The 21,348-nt window shown below is 50.4% G+C and overlaps 1 protein-coding gene across 9 annotated transcripts in view; it reads right to left on the bottom strand.

Moving 5' to 3' along the window:
• The window catches only part of IQSEC3 (IQ motif and Sec7 domain ArfGEF 3), a 103,345-nt gene extending 82,440 nt beyond the window's left edge, over nt 1-20,905 (bottom strand). For 6 of the 9 annotated variants that reach the window (XM_016922669.4, XM_016922670.4, XM_016922672.4 and 3 more), the window contains exon 1: nt 20,223-20,905. In XM_016922669.4, the coding sequence (XP_016778158.3) occupies nt 20,223-20,776 (554 nt within the window). In that variant the 5' untranslated portion in view covers nt 20,777-20,905. The other 3 variants (XM_063785373.1, XM_016922676.4, XM_016922677.4) reach the window with 3 other exon arrangements.
• Between the last annotated feature and the right edge of the window lie 443 nt (nt 20,906-21,348).

The raw sequence follows: 21,348 nt of genomic DNA, 5'->3' as shown, positions 1-21,348 counted from the left end.
CAAAAAGAGTTGTCTGCTTGTGTGAGCTTCCTTTCACCTTGATCTCTTGCCGACTTGCTGTCATCTGGGTTCTTCCCCCAGAGGCCTAGCAGAATTTAATCTAGGGAGGTCCCTAGTGATCTCTTAGTTGCCAAATCTAAGAACTTCTCAGTGTCTGACTTCACTTTTCTGTAGCATACGTTGGCCCAAATCTCCCTATTTGAAACACTCCCCTCCCGTGACTTTCAGAGAAGTGTTCTGCCCTGGTTTTCCTAGTACTTTTTTTGCATGGTGATGAGAGGAAATCAGCCTTCATGCTGGGAGGAAGCCCAAATGACTCCATGGAGAGGCGTGCATGGAAAGGAACCAACAGCCATTCCCAGCTTGACAGCCGCTTGATGACCATCCTGATAATGAACCTCCAGCCTCCAAGCCCCTCTAGCAGATATGATGCAGAACAGAAAAAAACTGTCCCCAATAAGCTCTGCCAAAACTACAGATTTCTGAGCAAAACAGAGATCTGTTTTGTTATTTTGAGTTTTGAGGTAGCTCTCACAGCATGTTGTTGGTTATTTGCCTCTGGTCCTAGGAGTACACCTGCATATAGCTGAGAGGGAGCCACAGAACACTTTGGGGAAGGAATTTCATGGAGGCCCTTTCTAGAACCACAGGAGAGAGCACAATTTCACGGAGAGCTGTAGGCCTTCCCAGATCTAAGGATCTGGGAAGACCTGCATAGCATCCTTGCCCTTCCAAAAGATGGCTGTGGAATCACAGGCAGATTATCTGATCTTCTTCAGCCTCGGTCTCCTGAACTGTAAAAGGGAGGTCATACAAGAAATGACCTCATCAGGTTGTTGTGAAGGTCAAACAAGATACCTGTGTTGTGCTTAGTACAATACCTAGCACAGAGCAGGCACACACACACAAAAATGCTTGTACTAGGCCGTGCGCTGATATGGGGTAGGCAGGAGCTGTCTGGAGTTCAAAGTCCGTCTTTGCTATTTTCCTGTTAATATCTTTGCCTGCCTGAGCCTCAGTTTCCTTACTCATAAAATAGGATACGGACAGCATCTATCTCGAAGGCTTATTGTGATGAGCAAATGAGCTAACAGATCTAAAATGCTTAGATCTGAGCCTGGTCCAATGAGTAAGCCCTCACTGTCCCAGACCCGATTACCGCACACTCCAAAGCCTCACAGTATTATGGGGACAGCAAAGCCTGTACCCACACCACCATGTTACAATTAGGAAATAGGCTAAAGGTGATGGCCATCTCAGCCAGTGATCCCAGGCTTCTCAGAAATCTAGACATCCAGAATCTGCCCAGCCTTCAGAGTCCAGTGCCAAAGACATTTCTGTCACAAAGCCTTCCCTTGTTTGTTTTGTGCTCACCCCCAACCCTGCTGGCCTCTGCCCCACCTAGGCCGGAAGCGCCCACCTCTGAGCTCCTTCAGCAGCTTCCCTGAGACACTAGTGGAATGCAACATCTATTTTTTCCACTCTGTATCACTGATGTTTATATACATGTCATATCTCCCTATACTAGAATGAGTTTTCCAGAGCCATGCCTGTGACCAGTTCATCTCTACATCCAGTACAGAACATAGCCTGGCACATGGCTTAGAGCAGAAATGGTTTGTTGACTGAATGTGTGAATAAATCCCGATTCCTAAGGGTGCTGGAGAGAAATGGGGGATTAAGCGTGCACATATATGAAACATGCACATGCCTGGAAACAAAGGCACAATACATGCTAGAGACACAGACCTACTCATCAGTATCAACACACGCTCAAGGCAGTACAACATCTCTATAACTAATCCTCATTTTACAGATGAGGAGGCTCAGAGAGTCTAAGATATTTGCTCAATATCACAGCCTCAGCATCTACCTGGCAGTCTTGGGGGAGCTTAACTCAGAACAGGAAACCCAGGCTGTAACTTGAGCATGCCAGGAGGCCCTAGCTTCCTTTTTGGCCATGCTCACCCCGCCACTCAGCCCAGCCCCAGAACAGTGAGAGCTTGCTGTCAGTCCTCGAGCTCCATGCCACTGTCTCTCTTCCTGCCCAGCACGGTGGCACTGTCAGAAATGCCAGAGCCATTTAGTTGCCCAGCTTGAGGCCTAGTTCTTTGAACTCCAGCAGACTTTGCAGGGAGCCAAGAGGGCTCCCAGTGCCAGGCGTGGCAGCACAGCATGAATTGCAGAGCTGGGCCCGTGGCTGCACCCTGCCAGCTTCCCTCACAAGAGATCTCTGTATTACCTGGCAGATGGGTGCCTGGCAGCTAGGCAAAGCCAGCTTGAAAGGACGGATCAAAGCCATTGGGCCTCTGCCAGGCTCTGAGGCTGCTCCACACCAAGTCCTGCCTCACAGCGCCAGGGCAGCATGCCTCCACAGCGTTCCTAACCCACCTTTCGTCAGCTGTGGGCATGCAGTGTTTCTCCAGGAATGGTGAAGGCAAGTCCTGACCAATAGCAACACTGCATTTATGCATGTTTCTGATTTAAAAAACCTTTCTGAACATCCTAAGAGTAATCCCATGGAAAAATATTATACTAATGATAATTAATGTCATTATTATTATTAATGCCATTTGAGGCTAACGGAGGTTTGACGACCTCCCGAGGACCCACAGCTCTGACTTTTTTTGCTGCACGCTGCTTCTGGCATCCATTCTCACTGTACCCTCTGACCCCAGGCATCTGCAGAGGAGGTGGCCTCTGGGCTGTGAGTGGAAGAGCCTTGATCTTGCCCTTCATAGCACAGTCAGACTCTTGAAGTTTGACAGAAACATCAAAACCTACCCAGCCAATCCCCAATTCCAGAGCTTCAACTGACCTTCTAGCATAGACTGCTCAGGTACCTCAATCACATGCCCACAAAAACAGCTGTTTGCTTCTGGTGAATCTGCTAAACCCAAAGGCTCAACATACTCATACACACCTGCCTGGGTGCACAAAGATGTGTACACACAAACATACACCCGTACCTCTTGGTGGACACACATATACATGCAGGCTTCCCTTCATGCACTCATTCAGAGCTCTTACAACAATGCACATAGGTCCTAAACTCCCCAAACCTATGCACACACCATCCTGCACATGTGTGCACACTCCTGGATTTGTAAATGCATACATACACACATGCACACATACATATTCTCACATACAACCCTGCCCGTGCACACATGTGCAGGCATACACACACACATGCAGAGCTGAGAACAAGGATGTTTTGTCCACTATGTGAACCCTCCTGACCATATGGGCCACGCAGGGATGTGATGTCCCATGGGGACCTGTAAACCATTCATCTTGTGGCTACATGTGGGTGGTACTCTGCCAGTCATCAAGCCCAGTCCTGCCAGGCTGGGCACTGAGATGAGTGGGCCATGGGCCAAATTCAGAGCTGCAGCAACGTGAACAACTGTCATATGGGCACGATGCCACCCGCCTTTCTGTTCCTGAACAATGGTCTCTGTCCCAGATTAGGCTTTGCCTGGGGGAAGCACTTCCCACACCACAGGGGACTCCTCTTACAGTGAGGACAGCTATGCCGGGGTGTAAGAGGCTCACACACGAATCCTGAAGATGTCACTTTAGCTGTGTGACCCTGGGTGGATCACCTTAACCTCTTTGAGCCTCAGTTTGCCTCTGTGAAGTAGGGATTGTAATATCTTCCCGTCAGTACCATGTGGATAAATGAGATAACAAATGCACAGCAATGTCGAGCACACAGCCGAAATCAAGTAAGTGGAGGTTGAAAGGAAGGTTGGATAAATGAGTGGACACCAAACGAGGGTGCACGGCGCTCCGGGGCTCCCTGCTGAACTGCTCTCCCTTCTCTGCCTTTGAACCCCCAAGCTCTGTTTTCTAGTGTGGATCACATCATTCCACTTCTCAACCCACCCCCTCCCCTGCCCGCCTTCCCATCAACCTCTCTCCCCACAAACTCCCTCAGAAGGCCCACTGTGACGCCATCTCCTCTCCCTGTCTCTTTCCTCCCTCTCTTGCTCCCCTCTGGTCCCCATTCCCTTCTTCTGTTCTTTGAACACATGCCTTTCCTTCAGCCCCAGGGCCTTTACACGGAACGCTTTCCCCTGAGGTCGTCACGTGCTCTGTTTTATTTCATCTCTCTGCTCAGATGCCACCCCCTAAGTGAGGACTTCTCTTCAGAGCTATCTTCCCCCTAGCCACCCCCGTACTTTTCTTCTAGTCCTTGGGAATTTCTGTTATACGTGTGTGAATTTTCTTGTTAAATATCTGCCTTCTACTCTGGAATGGGAGCTCCATGACGGCAGGGGCTTTGTTTGACTTGTTCACCGCGAATCCCTGTGCCCCTGACATGCCGTAGGTGCTCAACAAATACTTGTGAAATGAATGTATACATATGATTCTTGCCCTTGAGGAACCTAAACAGAATTTCCCATCCCTAAATGACAATGCCACACTCAGCTGCCCTCCTCTCCTTTCTCCTGTACAGCCCAGCTCATCACATTTTAATTTTTTCCCTAGCCTCAGCCAGCCTAATTACCCACAGCACCGGTGTGAACCCTGGTGTATGCGATGATAAGTGAGTGTGCCCAGGCTGATATATCCTGATGGTTTTCCAGCAGGGAACTGCGTCAGAACCTCCTGAGAGCCTCACTGCAAGCATTTGTGGCTGTCTTCTTTCCCCTATCCCCTGCTGAACAACAGTCTCCAGTGCTGAGGCTGGGCCACGTGGATTTGGAAAAAAATTCTCCTGGAGATTTGGATGCATGTTACTGTAGTTGTCTGCGGGGTGGCCATGGAGAGTAGAGGCTAGGAGTACTGCCTGCCAGGGTCACACTGGCTGAGTGTGAATCTGCACAAGCAACCTCACATTGCTTGGAATACAGAATGGAGCCTAGCTCAGGAAGGTGTTATTAGGACACATCGAGAGAAAGTTTGTAAAGTGCTTAACACCGTGCCTCACTCATAGTAAGTGCATGGTCAATGTTAGCTTTCATTAAATGATGACTTTCCTCCAGGAGTGATGTAGTCATTCTCAGTTTCCCTACAGGAGTTAGGACAGGGCCTTTGCTGCGGTGGACGGTCAGCATGTGTAGTTAGCTGACATGCTGCTGAAACAAACATGCTATGACTTCTCCCATCTTAAAGAACAATCCTTTGTCTTGAACCCGCCTCGTCCCTTCAGCGGTCACCCCATTTCTTTGCTTCTCTTTATAGCAAAACTCATCAGAACTTTCTACAATTCCTCCCATTCTGGCATCTTTTACACATTTTATTAGGGAAATTTCAAACATATATTTTGCCAGTCTTCTACTTCCCAACTTTTTTGCTACAGTGTTATAAAGCAAGCCCCAGAAATATCATTTCACCCACAATGTATCCCTCTAATAGGTAAGAACTTTAAAAAGATATGAGTATCATAATCATACCTAACTAAATTAACAATTTTCTAACATCAGCTGATACTTCCTCTACATTCAAATTCCCCGACTGTCTTAAAAATGTCTAGTTCCAATGGCTTTGTCTAAATCAAGCCGGATCAAAGGTCCACATGTTCTATTTGGTTGATTTGTCTCTAAAGTCTCTCCTCCCTTCTCTCTCAAACCCACTAATCAAGCCTCCAAATCCACTCCCAAGACTATGCTTTTCAAGGTCACCAATTACCTGAATGTTGCTAAAGCTAATGGACAGTTCTCAGTCTGCATCCTCCACGTTTCAGCAGCCTTTGAAACGCTCTTTGCCAGGACACTAGGTGCTTCTCCTGGCTGTTCTCCTCCCTCTGGGTGCTCCTTCTCAGCTCCCATGCCCACCTTTTAGGGTTGTGTGCACTGCAAATCTGCCCTAGGCCTCTTTCGTCTTCTGTTCTCACTCCTTGGTGGCGTGGCCCAGTCTCAAGGCTTTAAAAGCATCCCAAAGTTATACCTCCAGCCCATTCCAAATGCCTACTGCACATCTCCTCTCAAACATCTAAGAGCTGTCTCAAACGCCATCCGTCAAACGCTCAAACCTCCTCATCCCCCATGGACTTCTCCATCCCATCCTTCTAATAACTTTGGCCCCAAACCTTGAGCTCATCCTCAACTCCTCTTTGTCTCACATCCCACACTGATCCCTCAGGAAGTACTGTTGTCTTGGCTGCAGATCATACTTTCATTGCTACTACCCTGGTCCAAGCTACTAGCATCTCTTACCTGGGCTGTGTAACAACCTTCTACCTGAACTCCCTGCTTCTGCCTTTCTTCCCTCTTCAGTCTATTCTCAAACCAGCATCCAATGTTCCTTTTAAGCACCCTCTGCTCAAAGTCATCCACTGGTTCCTAGTTTTTCTGAAGGTAAAAGCCAAACACTTCCTAACGGACTCCAATGCCCTCAACAACAAGAAACAGGGGCATTTCTGGCAGGAAAATTCTTCACTGTGTGGTCTGTCCCACACACTGCAGGATGTTTGACATGGCCCTTACCCACTGCATGCCACAGAACAACAACCTTCCTCATCCAAGCCCCATCAGCATTTGTGACAACTAAAATGTGCCCACACATTCCAAATGCTCCCTGGTGGACCTGGAAATCCCAGTTGAGAATCTCTTACAAGATCTGCTACGCGCCTGCACCCTCCTACCCTCCCATGCCCCAACAATCTCTCTGACTTGGCCTCAGATGCCTCTCCCTGTGCTCTTGGCCCTTGTCTTACTTGAACAACCTGGCAGGGTCCCATCCTTGGCCTCTATGCTAGCTGTTTGTCCTGCCAGGAATGCCCGTCCCCAGACAGCCACAGAACTCCCTCCCTCCCGTCCTCCAGGACTTTGCTCAGGTGCTGTCTCCCCAGGGCACCCAGTTTGAAAGTGCAGATTCCTTTATTCCGGGTCTCTTCTCTGCTTTTTCTCCAGGGCTCTTATCCCATCAGATGCACTATAAGTTTTCATTAGTGATCTTGTTTGTCTGTAAGCTTCATAAAGGAATTTGGGAGTTTTTTTGTTCACTGCTATACCCCAGGGCCTAGAATAGTAACTGGCACACAGCAGATAATAAATATTTGTTAAGTGAAAGGAAGAATACAGATGCCAGGAAAATATATACTTACAGAAAGAAGAAAACAAGCTTTTCTAAGCCACAAGAATAAAGAATTAATTTTGTTCTTAGCAAGGACTGGTGTGTGCTCAGCCTGGGGTGAAAAGTAAGGAGTGAGGCCATAAGAACATCTATTTATTTATCAGATCGGTTCAGGAAGGCTTCCTGAAACTGCTGGGGTTGTAGGACTCACCTTCAGCTGGTTTAGAGTCAGATGCTAACACCCTGATGGCTCCCCCAAACTTGATAACTGCTGACAACAAAGGGAGCCCCGGGGAGCAAAAGTGAACCAAGCTGGAGTTTTCAGACGGAGAAGCACTTGCCGAATCGTATTTCTGCTGCAACTGACCCATGTCTGCAGGAGGCTGCAGCAGCACGTCAGCCAGAGGGGCAAGTTCAAATGGAGCTGCTCAATCATACCTGCTTCCTCCCCTCTCTGGCCCTCAGAAAGCCCACCTTAAATAATTACTTGCCTTCCAAAACTCTGAGCAGACAGCAGAAAGGACCTAGCTTCACAGCCATACAGTGGAATATTTTGCGGCTATTAAAAAAGAATGCGGCAGCTCTTTTTATATTTAATAAGGAAAGATCACTAAGATACATTATTAGGGAACAAAACTCAAGGTGCAGAACAGCATATAGTATACTAGTATCTCTGTAAAAAGAAATAAACATTTTGCTTAAATGTACATATAGCTGGAAAGACGTGAGAAATAATAGTGGTTGCTGGAAGGTGTGGGGGCGGGCAGGAATTCGAGTGGTTAGGAAACAAGGATGGGGGCGATGCTTTTCACTGTAAACTCTTTTCTTTTGAATCTTGTACTAGGTCAATGTATTGTCTATTTGAAAAGAGTAAATCAAGCTACTCTGGAGGCTGAATTGAGAAGATTGCTTGAGGCCAGGAGTTCGAGACCAGCCTGGGCAACATAGGGAGGCCTCCGTCTCTACAAAAACAAAAAAAATTAGTCAGGTGTCGTGAAGCATGCCTGTAGTCCTAGCTACTTGGGAGGCTGAGGTGGGAGGATCACTTGAGTGCAGGAGTTCGAGGCTGCAGAGAGCAATGATTGTGCCACTGTACTCCAGCCTGGGTGACAGAGTCACCATCTCTTAAAGAAAGGAAAAGGTGAATTACATTAAAAGCAAATTACATTAGCAATTTTGTGTGTATGTTAAAAGCCACCTGTACAAGTACAGGTGGCCAGAAGCCAGAGTCCTTCAAGTGAAAGAGCCCTGAGGCTTTAGCTGACCTCATGTGTGATAGGTCCCATCTGTGGCTGGGGCTGAGAAAGCCAGTGGGTCCCTAGCCACCATCCAAAGCTAGGCGGGGGGTGAGGGAGGGCCCCTCACCAGCTGTGCCCAAAGCTGGTCTGGCCACAGCCCCTGCGCTGCAGGGCTCACTCCCAGCTCCCTCTGTGTTCTCGGGGAGCAGTAACCCACGTGAGGCAGAGCCACCCGCAGAACCATGAGGAGCAGGAAGTGCCAGGATCAGGTATGTTCTCCTGAAAGTAGATGGGGGAGGGGTGTCAGTGGACCGGAAGGCAAGGGAAGGGAAGGATGGCTATCTGCCTTCAAATATTTGAAAGGGTGTGAAATCAAACAGGGAAGGAGTCCTGTTCAGAGCCCCTTAGAAGATGCCGGGGTCAGGGTGGGGGGTGGTGAGGCCTCTCACCTTCAAAGAGCACCTTCTGCCACTGGAAGGGTCCCAAAGTGACAGCACCCACCACGCGTCGAGCCCTCACCGCGTGCCAGGCACTTGGCTTGCCTGACGCTTTACTGGCATCACCCCTGAATTTTCCCAGCAATCCCAGGAGGGTGGTACTATTCGTATTCCTTATTTTACGAACGGGAAACGCGAGGCTCTCATTGCTTGAGATCACACAGCTAGTGAACGACTGAGTCGAGATTCAAACCCAGGGCCCTACTCAGAATTATTACGCTGCACCGTAGGCTGAGGAGACCTACAGCCCTGGGAATTCTAAGACTGTGATGCGATAAAATACAAATATAAACATGGGAAGGCTAAGATAAGGCTGGGAGTTTTAAATTTATTTTTTTTTGCTGAGGTGTCTTGGGTACAAGGAAGACAGGAAAGGTGGATGCTGAGTAGAATTTGTACCTCGGTGTCACCGTCCTCATCCGCGACCCCTCCTAGCCGCCCCCGCCTCAATGTCCCCTTCTTCTCCAAGGGAATCTACTCGCACCATCACACTAGCCCTGGCTGCGGCCCATGGAGGCCGAGGAGGGGCGCGCACCCAGCACCCAGCACCCAGCCCGAAGGCCGGGGCCCCGCTGCTCCCCGGGCAGGCGGCGGCAGGAGCAGCAGCAGCGGCAGCGGCGGGCGGTGCCGCAGCGCGGAAGCCCCTTCCGAGCCCCCTCGGGCTGGGAACGCGGGAGGAGGCGGCGCCCTGCGCCGGGAGGCCCCAGACACCGTGGGCGGGCGGCTGTGCGCGGCCAGGCTGCGTGGGAGCGGGCAGCGGCGGTGGGGAGCGCTCCGCGCGGGGGTTGGGGGTTGGGGGGTGAGGGGCGCTGGGAGGCGGGGGCGCCCGGGCCGCGCTTCCCTTCGTGGGTGACTCAGCAGCCGCCTTCCTCGGCGGGGCGGGGGCGGGCGCGCGGGGAGGCTGTGGGCACGCGGCTTCCCCGCGCCGGGGTGCAGGTCCTCGCCGCCGCCCCCGCGAGGAAGTGCCGAGGCTGGACGCTGGGAGGGGGCGCGTGGGCCGGGAGATTCCTTCTCGCCTGCCGGCTGCTAGCCAGCCCGCCCACGCCGCCGAGATCCCGACTCCACGTTCCCTCCCCACGGAGGAGTCGGGGCAGCGCACGGAGGAGGAAAGGCTTTCCCCAGGCTGGCCCGGCGAGGGTCGGGGGCGCAGGGACTGAGGGGACACCCCAGGGAGGCCAGCTGCACCCCAGCCCTCCCCTCCTGCTGCTCCCGGGTTTTACGCACTCACGGTCGGAGGGAGCCGGCTGGAGATTTCTGGGGTCTTAGATGTGGAAGTCCTTGCAGAATTTACCTCGTTCTGCCCCAGGGCCCCCGGGTATCTGCCACCTTTTGTTCTTGAAAGGGAGAGAGGCCCCTCTCCTGAGCCAGCTGGAGCGTCCTTTCTGTGGCTCTTGCCATGTAGAAGTCTTTTTTCGTATCTAAGCTCGGTCCCTCCTGCTGCGGTGACCCCCAGACAGCTCTGCTTCGCCAGACTCGGCGACTTGGTAGAGTGGGCAAGAAGGAGGACCAAGAACGTCCCCATTGAGCAGGAGGGGAAATCAAGGCCCAGAGAAGGGGAGGGGTTTCCTTCAAGCTTATAGCTGGGGGTGTGTGAGAGAGGTGCTGACCTCAGTACTCAGGAGTTCCAGCTTCTAGGTCAGAGTCCAGCTGCTTGAAAAGATCATATTCCTCCCTGGTGCTGCCCAGTGCAGTGCCTCTACCTGTCTCTGGAAATCCCTGTGGCCTTCTCTGATGGGTTCTTACCACGCGTTAAGTCGCATCAAGACTGTCGGAGATGCCAGATGATGCCGGTTCGGAAGCACCCAGGGTAAAGACCAGGCTGTGCGCGGGAAACACGGAGACTAGACCCAAGCAGGAAATTCCCACCCGCTTTGCAGAGTTTTTGTAGCTGCTGTTTTTAAATAATCATTGGTTGATTTGATGCATTGAATGAAAATTGTGGTAGATAGGAACCATTCATCAAGGAAGAAATTGTGGAACTCCCTTGTCTCTCTGCCTGGGATGGGGCGTGCATTCCTGATTGGAGGCAAGTGGTTGGCTGGTTTGACCTGGTGCATCCAAAGCCCTGAGAGGTCATTGGCACCAGGCCCTGGCCACAGCTAGGCCGAGATATCCTGCAGGGAAAATCACACTGCAGCTTTGTGTGTGTCTCGCCGCCCTGTACCTGAGCTTCCAGACACTATACCTCCGTAGAGTTCCAGTGGCACAGCTCCTGTACCTGTCCCCTTCCACACCGCCTTCTTCCCAGGAGCTCACGCCTCTGGGGCGTGGTCTCCCGCATGCTCCAGACAGAGTGGGTATGGAGGCGTGGTAGACTTGCCCCATTTTACGGAGGGGAAGAACCAGGAGGATCTGGCTAGCCAATGGAGATGAAACACTTCATGCAGAGAAAGGAAAAGGAACCGGGAGTGCTGATGGTGTGACCAGGCCAGGGGTCACTGGGGGATACTGAGATAAAGCTATGCTGATCTTTGCTGTGAAGCCTATGCATCTTTAGTATAGTGTGGGTTGTCCTCCAACTCCCCCAGCCCAAGTCAGTAACACACAGTTGCCCACGCAGAGTCGTGCCCACTCAGGTCCACAAACGCCTGCGCACCACCTGCTCACCCTCCCGTCACGGTATTGACACTTCCCTGAACACAGCTGATCCTGCCTGGTAAGGGGCCTGGAATCTGGGTGCTGCTGGTTCATGACCCTGGAATCCAGCTCTTTCCTCTCTTTTCCCCCAGAGATACGGCCACAGTGCAAGCCTCCTTTCCCTCCTGCCTTCATAGGCCCGTTGCCCGTTTCTCACTCCACCTGCTGAGGCCTTGTGTGTGTGTGTGTGTGTGTGATGAAACTCTCACTGCAGAGATTTGTTCTTAATGCAGCTTCCCAGGCTGACAGACTGATCAGAGGCTGGGGGCAGAGGGAGTAGAGGGCTCTCCCTGCTCATAGTTAGGATTGGGGTCGGTTCTGTTTATTGCCGGGGGCAGTCTTCTCCTCACCCCTCATCCGTCTCACACCCCAACCAGCCTGAAGAGCTGAGCCTCTGAGTCCAGCTTTCTGCATGGGCTCAGCTTCAGGACAGTGAGCTGTGCCGTTGGACCCAGGGGTCCTCCCTTCTGCCCAACTCTTCCTCAGCCCTGATACCACAACCCACCTCCACTCAACAATCCATGAGCCTGCCTGGGCCCTACAGATGGAGAGTTTATGTATTCAACCAGTATTTATCATGCACCTTCTAGGTGTTGAGTTTGACTCTCATCTCCCATCCCCTTCAGGCTCGTGCGACACCAACCTCTGCTGCCTGCCAGCTCTTCCTGCCCACATCTTCCTGCCCCATAGCAAACCCCAACAGAGTCATGTGACATTTCACCATCCAAAAACTTATTTTAAGATCCTAGAAAGGAGCAAACAAGCTTATCACACATCATGATGCTCTTTAACTTCTTGCTTTATGTCTTCCACACAGGAAGTTCGTTGGAAAAGTATCCCTTCTATAGCCCAAAGACTTACTATTCCATGACCAGTCAGTGGAAGTGCCCTGTGTCCCTCCCCTTTCCTTACCAGAGCCAAACAAGGCAATTCCAATTCTCTGCAAAATTTAGTTGAGCTAAAAATACATTTAGACTGAACTGCCTCCCTCATGAGCCCTTCCGCTCCTTAGCAGCCTCCTTCCCTGGCCTTTAGTTAACCACTGCTACCACAGTATCCTCCCCTCTTACCAAACCCTTCTCTGGGAGATTGCTCAAATAAACTCTTTCACACTAAAGTATAAAAGACTGATAAGGATAAATGTGTTGATTTTTCCCCCTTCCTAGGAGAATTTGCATTTAAACAAGGAGGATAACCTTGAAGTACCTAAAGTCGTCTCTGACTGTGGAATTATTAACATAGTTGAGATATCCTGGAAGGCACAGGGACCTCCCTGGGGTTATGGGACTAGCTGTAAGTTTGGCCTTGCACACCTGTGAAGCAGCCCTGATGGGCTCTTTTGGTCCATCGTCACATAATGTTGAGAGCAGTGGATGAAGAGTTAAGAGAATCTGAGCTCTAAACCTAGTTCTGACACTAGCTAGTTTGGAAGCAACAGTCACTTCCTTCTCAGGCCTTAGTTTTCTCATTTGCCAAATGAGAATTTTGAACAGGTTACCTTAAAGAATCCTTCTAGCTCTGATATTTGGTTAACTCCCCAATGGGGCTAGGAGACCCTGGCCCAGCTCCTAAAAGCCTCTAGCCCCTGAAGCTGTGGCTTAGAGGGAATGGTCTGATGCCAGCACAGAGCATGGGGCCCTTCTCTGGGCAGGGACTTGGACAGGCTGCCCGCATGACCATAGCAGCCCACCTGCCAGGGAGGAAAGGTGCCGCTCAGCACACACACCAGTCTTGAAGAGTTACATAACCCTCCCAGATCCCTTATTCCAACCAAAGAGCAACAGCAAAACAGTCTGCCCTCCACCCCCACCCCGGCACACACAAACATCAGCAGTCTTTGCCTATGGTGGCCTCACAGTCACAAACACCCTGGGAGAGAATTTTAGAAGGCCACCATCTTTTCTTTTTCATTTGTTTTCATTTTCCTGGAAGATATCTCATGTAAGAAAAGTCTTTAAGAGAAGAAAACCCACAACCACACATCAGGCCTCTTAGTCCCTCCCTGCTGTTCTTTTCAGCTTTCTGACCTCAGAGTCCTGAAAAGTACAGTTCTACCTTCCATCCCTAGGAAGGAGGAACTTGGAGAAATTGATTCAGCCTCATTCTGAAGAAGTGGGAAGCACTTCCTGGGTTCAGATGCCATTTCCCTCACTCTCCACTTTTGTCCTTGAGAAGTCAGTGTACCTTCTCCTAGATGAGACTGTAATTTTCCTAATTAGGAAATAGGGGTGATTGTTCTCACCATGGGGCATCGGGTGATAACTCAGATCTCTTTGATATCCTTAAGAGAAGTGCAAATAATCTTAAAATGCAACAGAAGAGGTTTTAGTTGGGCTTAAAGAAGCCTTTGCCAACTAGAAATTTGTGAGACAGCATTACAGATCACAGAGGGATGGTGGATTTGTGCTGCTGGTTGCTTTTCAGGGTACGCCCAACATTCCTGTGTCTGGAATGGCTAAATGAGAATAGAGCACATGTAGAAAGGTGGCTGGCAGTGTAGAAGAAACCCTGAGCCTGCATTCTAGTCTGTCACTGTCATCTGACAACAGGTGAACCTTTTATCTTTCTTGGGCCCTGGTTTCTTTTTCTTTTTCTTTTTCTTTTTTTTGGAGGCATGGAGTCTCGCTCTGTTGCCCAGACTGGAGTGCAGTGGCGCAATCTCAGCTCACTGCAACCTCAGCCTCCTAGATTCAAGTGATTCTCCTGCCTCAGCCTCCCGAGTAGCTGGGACTACTATGGACCACCATCCCTGGCTAATTTTGTATTTTTAGTAGAGACAGGGTTTCACCATGTTGGCCAGGCTGGTCTCAAACTCCTGACCTCAACTGATCTGCCCATCTTGGTTTCTTTATCTGTAGAAATACTGCAATGTATTGAGCACTTACTATGTACCCCAAACAGTACTAAATAAATGATATGTAATTTTTAAAACTTTACAACAAGTCAAGGTAGATATTTTCCCCATTTTATAAGTGGAAAAACAGAGGCTAAAAGAAAGTAAACAGTGAAGGCGAGGTCTCACAGCTGTGGAGGTACCAAGATTTCTCCCCAGGTGTGCTTGCCCAAAGCCCATGTTCTCAACCACCTAGATCTTGAACACTGTGTGATCCAGTGGTTACCTGAAATTCCTTTCAGCCTGAAAGATTTAGCTTTACCCTTGCCTTACTCCTGATTCCGTTTCTTTCTTTCTTTCTTATTTATTTATTTATTTATTTTTTAGACGGAGTGTCGCTCTGTCACCCAGGCTGGAGTACAGTGGCACGATCTCAGCTCACTGCAAGCTCTGCCTCCTGGGTTCACGCCATTCTCCTGCCTCAGCCTCCCGAGTAGCTGGGACTACAGGTGCCCGCCACCATGAGCAGCTAATTTTTTTGCATTTTTTTAGTTGAGATGGGGTTTTACCATGTTAGCTAGGATGGTCTCGATCTCCTGACCTTGTGATCTGCCCGCCTCAGCCTCCCAAAGTGCTGGGATTACAGGTGTGAGCCACCACACCTGGCCCTGATTCCCTTTCTTTTTGTTAATGCCCTCATTGACTGAAATAAAGATGACCACCCCTTTCTTCCATGGAAATAAGCAACCCTTTGGAGCCTTTGTGGCAACCTGCACTTTGTGCTTTTCCAGAAGCAGAGGAGCAAGTTGCTACAGTGGCCCAAGCCTTGGAAACCCTGCCAGATGGCCTCACATTTGAGAATCTGCTAGGTGCAGTGAGAGTGTCCCCAGGGCCTCTTACTAAGAACTCCTTACTAAGCTGCCATTGCCCTGTGCCCAGGGCCACTGAGATATGCTTAGGCTCCAGTGAAAAAAAATGTTCAGGCTTCCCAACAAGGCAGCTTGTCTAAAAATCTTTACATGGGGTGTAAATTCAGGAGTTGAGTCTCTTTCCAGATTGTGAGCCCTGATGTTTGTCCCAGCCCTTCCCTCTTTTTTCATGTTACCCTCCCTTCCATTCCCTCTCCACCCAGCCCCGACCCCAGCTGCCTTTTCTCATAAGTGACCTTTGAAACTCGGGCTGTGCAGAGATTTGCTGAATCAGCAGGACCAACTGTTGTTTCCTTTGCTTGGTTTTGGGCCAGCGGGAAAGTGTGCCAGGATGCCTTTGTGAGGCCCTATGGCATTCACTGCATTGGTCTGGGGAGAGATTGGGAGTGAGGAAAGAGGGAGCTGGAGGCTGGTAGGGAGGAGTGAGACAATCAGAGTTTCCCAGAGACCATGGGATGACTTGGTTCTCTTAAATGCATTATTTTTGGATGAAAAGAAAGGAAGAGCAGTGACCTAGGCCTTCAGGAAAGCAAAGGGCAGCAAATCTTTGCAAGTGGTCACACTATGCCAGCTTCTAGGTATGAATAAAAAGACACACACTCCCTTCTCCCAGTGAGCCTTCATCCTGGCCCCATTTCTTAGACTAGAAACTCTCTCCCTGCTGGGGATAGGGGAAGAACAAGAGGATAGGCAGATTGATGAGCATGGGCCATACGATGCCACCTCAGCAACCAGGCCTTCTGGGCACAAGGTAGACAAAGTCCTTGTGTGTTGAGACTGTCCTCACCTAGTGATAGGGTTTGGCCTCATGGGTAGAGACTTAGGATGAGCGGCGGGCTATATCATCAGAGGCTGGAATGAAATGGACATGCAAAACAGGTATCTCCATAGACTGAATTTTCTGCTTTCTGTTCCCTTTCCAGCTATCCTTGCCTCTTACAATTCTGACATAAACCTTTGACTTCAATGAAGAAAACCTGCTCTTTGGCTGTTAATATAATTTGTATACTCACCCTTTTTACCTTGTGCTGTTCTGATAGAGGATTGCTCTAGGCAGCTGCAATATGCTTACACTTGTTTAGGCATTTCTAGATATGTGTTTCTTTTATTTTGAGCAAGGACCGTTTGCTTCTTTCCAATCTTTCCACAGCACTGAGTGCAGGGTTTTGAATAGACTGGACACTTGATACATATAGTTGACTGATAGACCTTCACACTTTCTTTCTTAATAGTTTCCAGGATGGGCCAGTCATGAGCTATCACCTTCAAGCATGCAACTCTGACTCAATAGGAGCAGAGATCCCAGTTCCCATCAGCATCTTAGACAAATCAGGCTAAAAAGCACATCCAGAACTCTTCTAGCTATCCCCAGCCTCCAGCCAGTATGAGAACAGGGAGCTCAAAAGATACTCAAGATTGATTTTGTGTTTAAAGGATAAGGGTAGAGAGGAAAGAGATTTCCCTGTGTAGCTTATGTGGAAGAAGGATAGAAGGAAGAGAAGATGGGAGAGATAAAGTGTTTGGGGGAGAGGTAGAAGGGGAGAAGAGAAGGAAGGAAAAAAGGTAGTGAGGCAGAGGAGGGATGTGAAAGGAAGAAACAATGTAACAGAGAGAAGACAGGAGCTGTGGAGCCCTTCAGACTTCATAGTCATATTGAGGTTGGGATTTGGAGTAGGAGATGAATTTGATTTGGGATGCAAGAATTTATCCTCCAGCAATCATCTGCCTGTGGCCTTGGAGACATGGACAAGCCCTGTCATCCATGGACACTAAACGCATGGCTGGTGGTTGGGCAAATGTGTTTAGAAGCCACTGAAGCCAGCAGCTTCAGATAAGTTCATGTGCTTCCATGGCAAGAGGATTTGTCAGGTCAAGTTGAGGTTCTGGCACCAGCCAGGAAAGGGATAGTAATAAATTCTGTAGATGCCTGAGCCTTGACTGAAAAAACAAAGAGGAGGAAGCTATGTTTGTTGCTTTCATTAAGAGGCAAAAGCAGTGGGGGTCAGAGCTTAGCAAGAATCAAGAAGCATGCAGAGAAATAATTTTAACCCTTCAAATGTTTTTCTTTCATAATATCTCTGCATTCAGTCACCCATATATTGCTACTTTCTTGGACTGACCTCCAAGACCACCACCTTTGTGTCTCTCTCAGCTGAAGGAGGGAGAGAGGCCAGATTATGTATTAATGCAGATAAGATGGCAATTAAATGATTCATTATTTTCCTGTCCCAGTTCTCTAAGGCTTCTTCCTCTCCTGGATTTGGGTAGGAAGAGGAGTTCTGGGGATAAAAGTCAAACTGTGTGAGGACATAATGCATCTACCAGAGTGCCTGGCCTCTGGAAACCCTCACCCACTCTTCGGCCACCTCAGTGGGGCGCGTTCTCGCTGAAATGAGGCCAGAGGAAGAATGAGGGAGGATTCACAGGAAACCCATGATCAGAAGACCCACTGTGCCATCTCTTCCTCCCGCTTCAGCACTCCCAGTAGAGAACCAGTTCTGCAGGGAGCTCCCCAGGAGCAATACCAGGGAGGGGGCTGCTGGCTCTGCTCTCCTCCTCCTCACCTCTCCCTCTCCATGGAGATCTCTCTCTGCCTGCTGGCTCCATCTTGTCCTGCATCATGGACAACTATGGGCAGAGGAGAACAAACATACAAAACGGGCCACGGGCAGAGAGCAGGGTAGGACGAAACATGTCATTAGCAATGGTGATTCCGTCCTGAGCTCTGTGGGGAAATTGGTGTTGAAGTTGGGCCACTGTGGGGAAAGAAATGAGTGGTCCAGAAGATATTCAACCAGCCAAGATTACCATGTTTTCACATCTAAGGAAAGAGAGCTGCAGGGATGAGGGGAGGCGGGCACATCTATGGTCTCTATGTTTCTGGGTGTGCAGGCTTGGGGAGCAGGAGAAAAAGCTGGAGAATCTGGAGAAAGTAAGGCATTACTGTTAAGTGCCTGGGGCAACTTTCTAAGTGAAAGATTCCAATAACTTCCACTCTGCTCCACCATGCTAATTATTTCTTATTTTTGTTCTGCTCCTTTGGGAAGCAAAAGCAGGACAGGTGAGAAGGAGCGGTGAGGATGTTATAACTCCTCTCCAGAATTGACATGTGGGGCTGGACAGGAGCCCAGATGATTCCTAAATCCCAGGATTCCTAGCAGGACCAACTGAGTGAAAGGGTTTGGGTTCTGTAGGCCACTCTGAAGGCCATGGCTATGTCTTTGTCTAAGAAAAATAATCTTTCCTCAACTCTTCTTGGCCACACAGTGCCCTGAAGAGATGCAAAGAAAGTGGAGTTGCAGTGGGAGAGAAAGGAGACACCAAAAGTCATGAGGAGAGAAATCATAATGACCAGGTAGCTGTGGCTGCCCTCAGGGAAGGGGACTGGAAAAATTCATCCCCTCATGTGGGGGAAAAGACCACTTAGTATCTTGGAACAATGTTGCCTTTTGCTGAGCCTTGGGCATTGAGGGAAAACTGACTTTCTGCTTTTTATGCCAGATAAGGAAAAAATAAAAATAAAAATGTGAAACTGAGGGAAGTACAAAGGGATTTTGAGGGAGTTGGGTAGAAAACTGTATCTTCTTGGGACTTGAATTAAATGTTTTAAGTCTGCCAAGTCAGATCATGTTAGACCTTCACCTCTTAGATCCTGTGGTTTTGATCAACGTGCTCTGTGAGCTACCCTGCCCTAACCCAACTTCTCTAACTCTACCACAGATGGTAAAAGAAAATGAGTTTTGAAGGAATACAGCAAATATTCACAAGTATCTCCCGGACTTAATGCACCTGGATGAAGATGAGATTCTCAGCTCTACTTCCCCCTCCCCATTCCCTTATGCATCACCATTGTCAAGGTCAGGTGCTGACCAGGGACAATTTCCCTTGAACTGTTCTTTATTTAGTTCTCCATCACTTGCCTAATCAGAGAAAAGAAGCGGACATGGCCACAGCCTTTCCAGTACAGAGGAGAGAACATCCCAGACACTTTCATATCTTCTTCCCATATTCCTAGTTCATGGACCTCCTGAGTGAAGAAAGAGCTTGAAGTTCTAGGAACTGAGAGGTTAACATTTCTCTCAGGACCCAAGGCAAGATTTCAGTGATCACCAGATAACCGGGAAAATAAGGTTTGCAGTTGCTGGCCTTAACGGGGAGATTTAAACAGGCATGACATCTGAATACCAACTCCATCTGCCAACTGTCCCCCATGTCATTGCTCCCTTTCAACAATGGCCAAACACCCTGTATGAAAAACCCTCCTTGACTTGGAGGAAAAAGCTGTAACCAGACTGAGTCCTCAAGCCATGCCTGAGTCCTCCATTGGTTTGATGGGATGTTCCCTTGCACCTCTTCGGCTCTGCGGGAATTCAGAGGAAGGGTGTCCAATCAGGTCAGAGAAGAGAAAGCTTCCCTAAATGAGCCACTCCTAGCTGTGGCTCCCACTTCACCAGCTAAAGAGCCACATTTTCTCTTCCTCTGCCTCCAGCTCCCTTGGTTTCCCACATCACTCCTGCTTTTCAGGTTTGTCCCCGGCCTCCTGGATTCCCCTCTACCCCAGTCCTACTCTTCCTGGGCCCCAGCCTTTTTAAAGCTCTTCACATGCCTCTTTCCAAGCCTTCAGCTTTTCTCACATCTCAGTCTCCATGCAAATACTTTTACTACCCAAACTTCCTTCCAAATTTTTTCTCACTTAAAAAGATTCCTTCAATGGTTCTCTTTTCTATAGTTTAATCTTCACTCGAACTTCAACCCAGCCTAACCCCGTTTAAATGCTGTCAGTTCCCAGTATCACCAATCGCTTAACACCCACTTCCTTCCTCCTTTGCTCCTACTAATGGTCTGGTTACTCCTTTTTGCTCCAACATTCCCCAAAACCTTCTCAAGCAGGGATATCGTTCCCTCATTTACCCAAAATCTCCTTTGCACACTTCTGGCGCCTTCAGGCCACATCACTCCGGTCCTTTAGACTCCTACGCACCCAACGTCCCCGTCTCTCCCTCACACCCACTTGCTTCCCTTGCTCCCACCACAACAGTGCCCATCTCCTCTCCCCGCTCACTCAGGTCTCCTGCTCAGGACGCCCTTGCCGAGGGCGGAGGGGGATTTGTGCTGAAGGAGGGCTCCGGCAGCAGCGCAGCAACTCGGGGGACGCTCCTTCTCCTTGTCAGTCACGGCCCCTTGTGTCCCCAGATGCTTGTGGGGCGACTGGGGTGTGTGAGCCCTGCTGCCAGGGCCCCGCTGGGGCTGCTCCAGGAGCTGTCCGTGGTGCTGAAGCGGCGGCTGATCGGGCGCGGGATGTGGCGCGGCTGCTGAGCGCTGTCCCTGGTCCTGGAGAGGTTCCTGGGCCCTGGCGGCGGCGGCAGGAGCGGTGGCCGGAGCGGCCGGCAGCGGGGCCGATGACGGGGGGACGAGCCCGGGCGGAGGCTGGGCTTGCAGCAGCTGCTGGTGCTCCCACAGGCTGCGGTTCTCAGCGCTCAGCTCGTCCAGCCGCCGCTCCAGCTCGTCGATACGCTCTCGCTGGGTGTGGATGAGGCTCTGCTGGTTCTGCACGATGGCCGTGAGCTCCTTGAGGTAGAGCACGGCGCGCACCGGGTTCTCCAGCAGGCTCTCCATGCCGCCCGCCGCCGCCTGCGCCCTGCCTGCGCCTGGGCTGGCGGCGGGGAGCGCGAGGGCGCGGGAGCCCAGCAGCCCAGTGGTCGGCTCGCCTCCCTCTCCCCCCGGCCCAGCCTCCCTCCCCCCGCCGGCGCCGCGTCACTGCCACCCCGACCTTCACACACGCATCGCGGGGCGGGGCGGCTGCGCAAGGCCCCACCCCCACCCCCTGCCTCCAGACCTCCCCAACTCCTCGCCTCCCCACCTCCCTGCCTCTTGGCGTCATCGAAGGCTCTGCTGCCTGCAGGGCAGAGAGGAGAGGGAGGAGGCCAGCGAGAGGGAGCCTCTGTCGGGGCGTGGGAGGAAAGCAAGATAACGCAGGCGACCCGAGAAGGACGGTGAATCTGACTGGCCAGACTGGGAAGTAGGCGAAGGGGAAGCAGCGATACTGGGAAGGTGCGGTGGGGCCTGTAGGAGAAGAGAAACAGAAAAGAAAGGAAGAGAAGGGGAGAGGCCAGCAGAGAGGAAGCAGAAAAAGGGAAGGTGGGGCCAAGAAAGAGAAATGTGCTGGAGGAGAGGAAGGCGTGGGGCCC

This window comes from Pan troglodytes, chromosome 10 (genome assembly GCF_028858775.2).
Source record: "Pan troglodytes isolate AG18354 chromosome 10, NHGRI_mPanTro3-v2.0_pri, whole genome shotgun sequence".
NCBI classification, from domain to species: domain Eukaryota; kingdom Metazoa; phylum Chordata; class Mammalia; order Primates; family Hominidae; genus Pan; species Pan troglodytes.
Note: the sequence above shows the minus strand (reverse complement) of the source record. Positions and strands in the feature narration are given on the sequence as shown.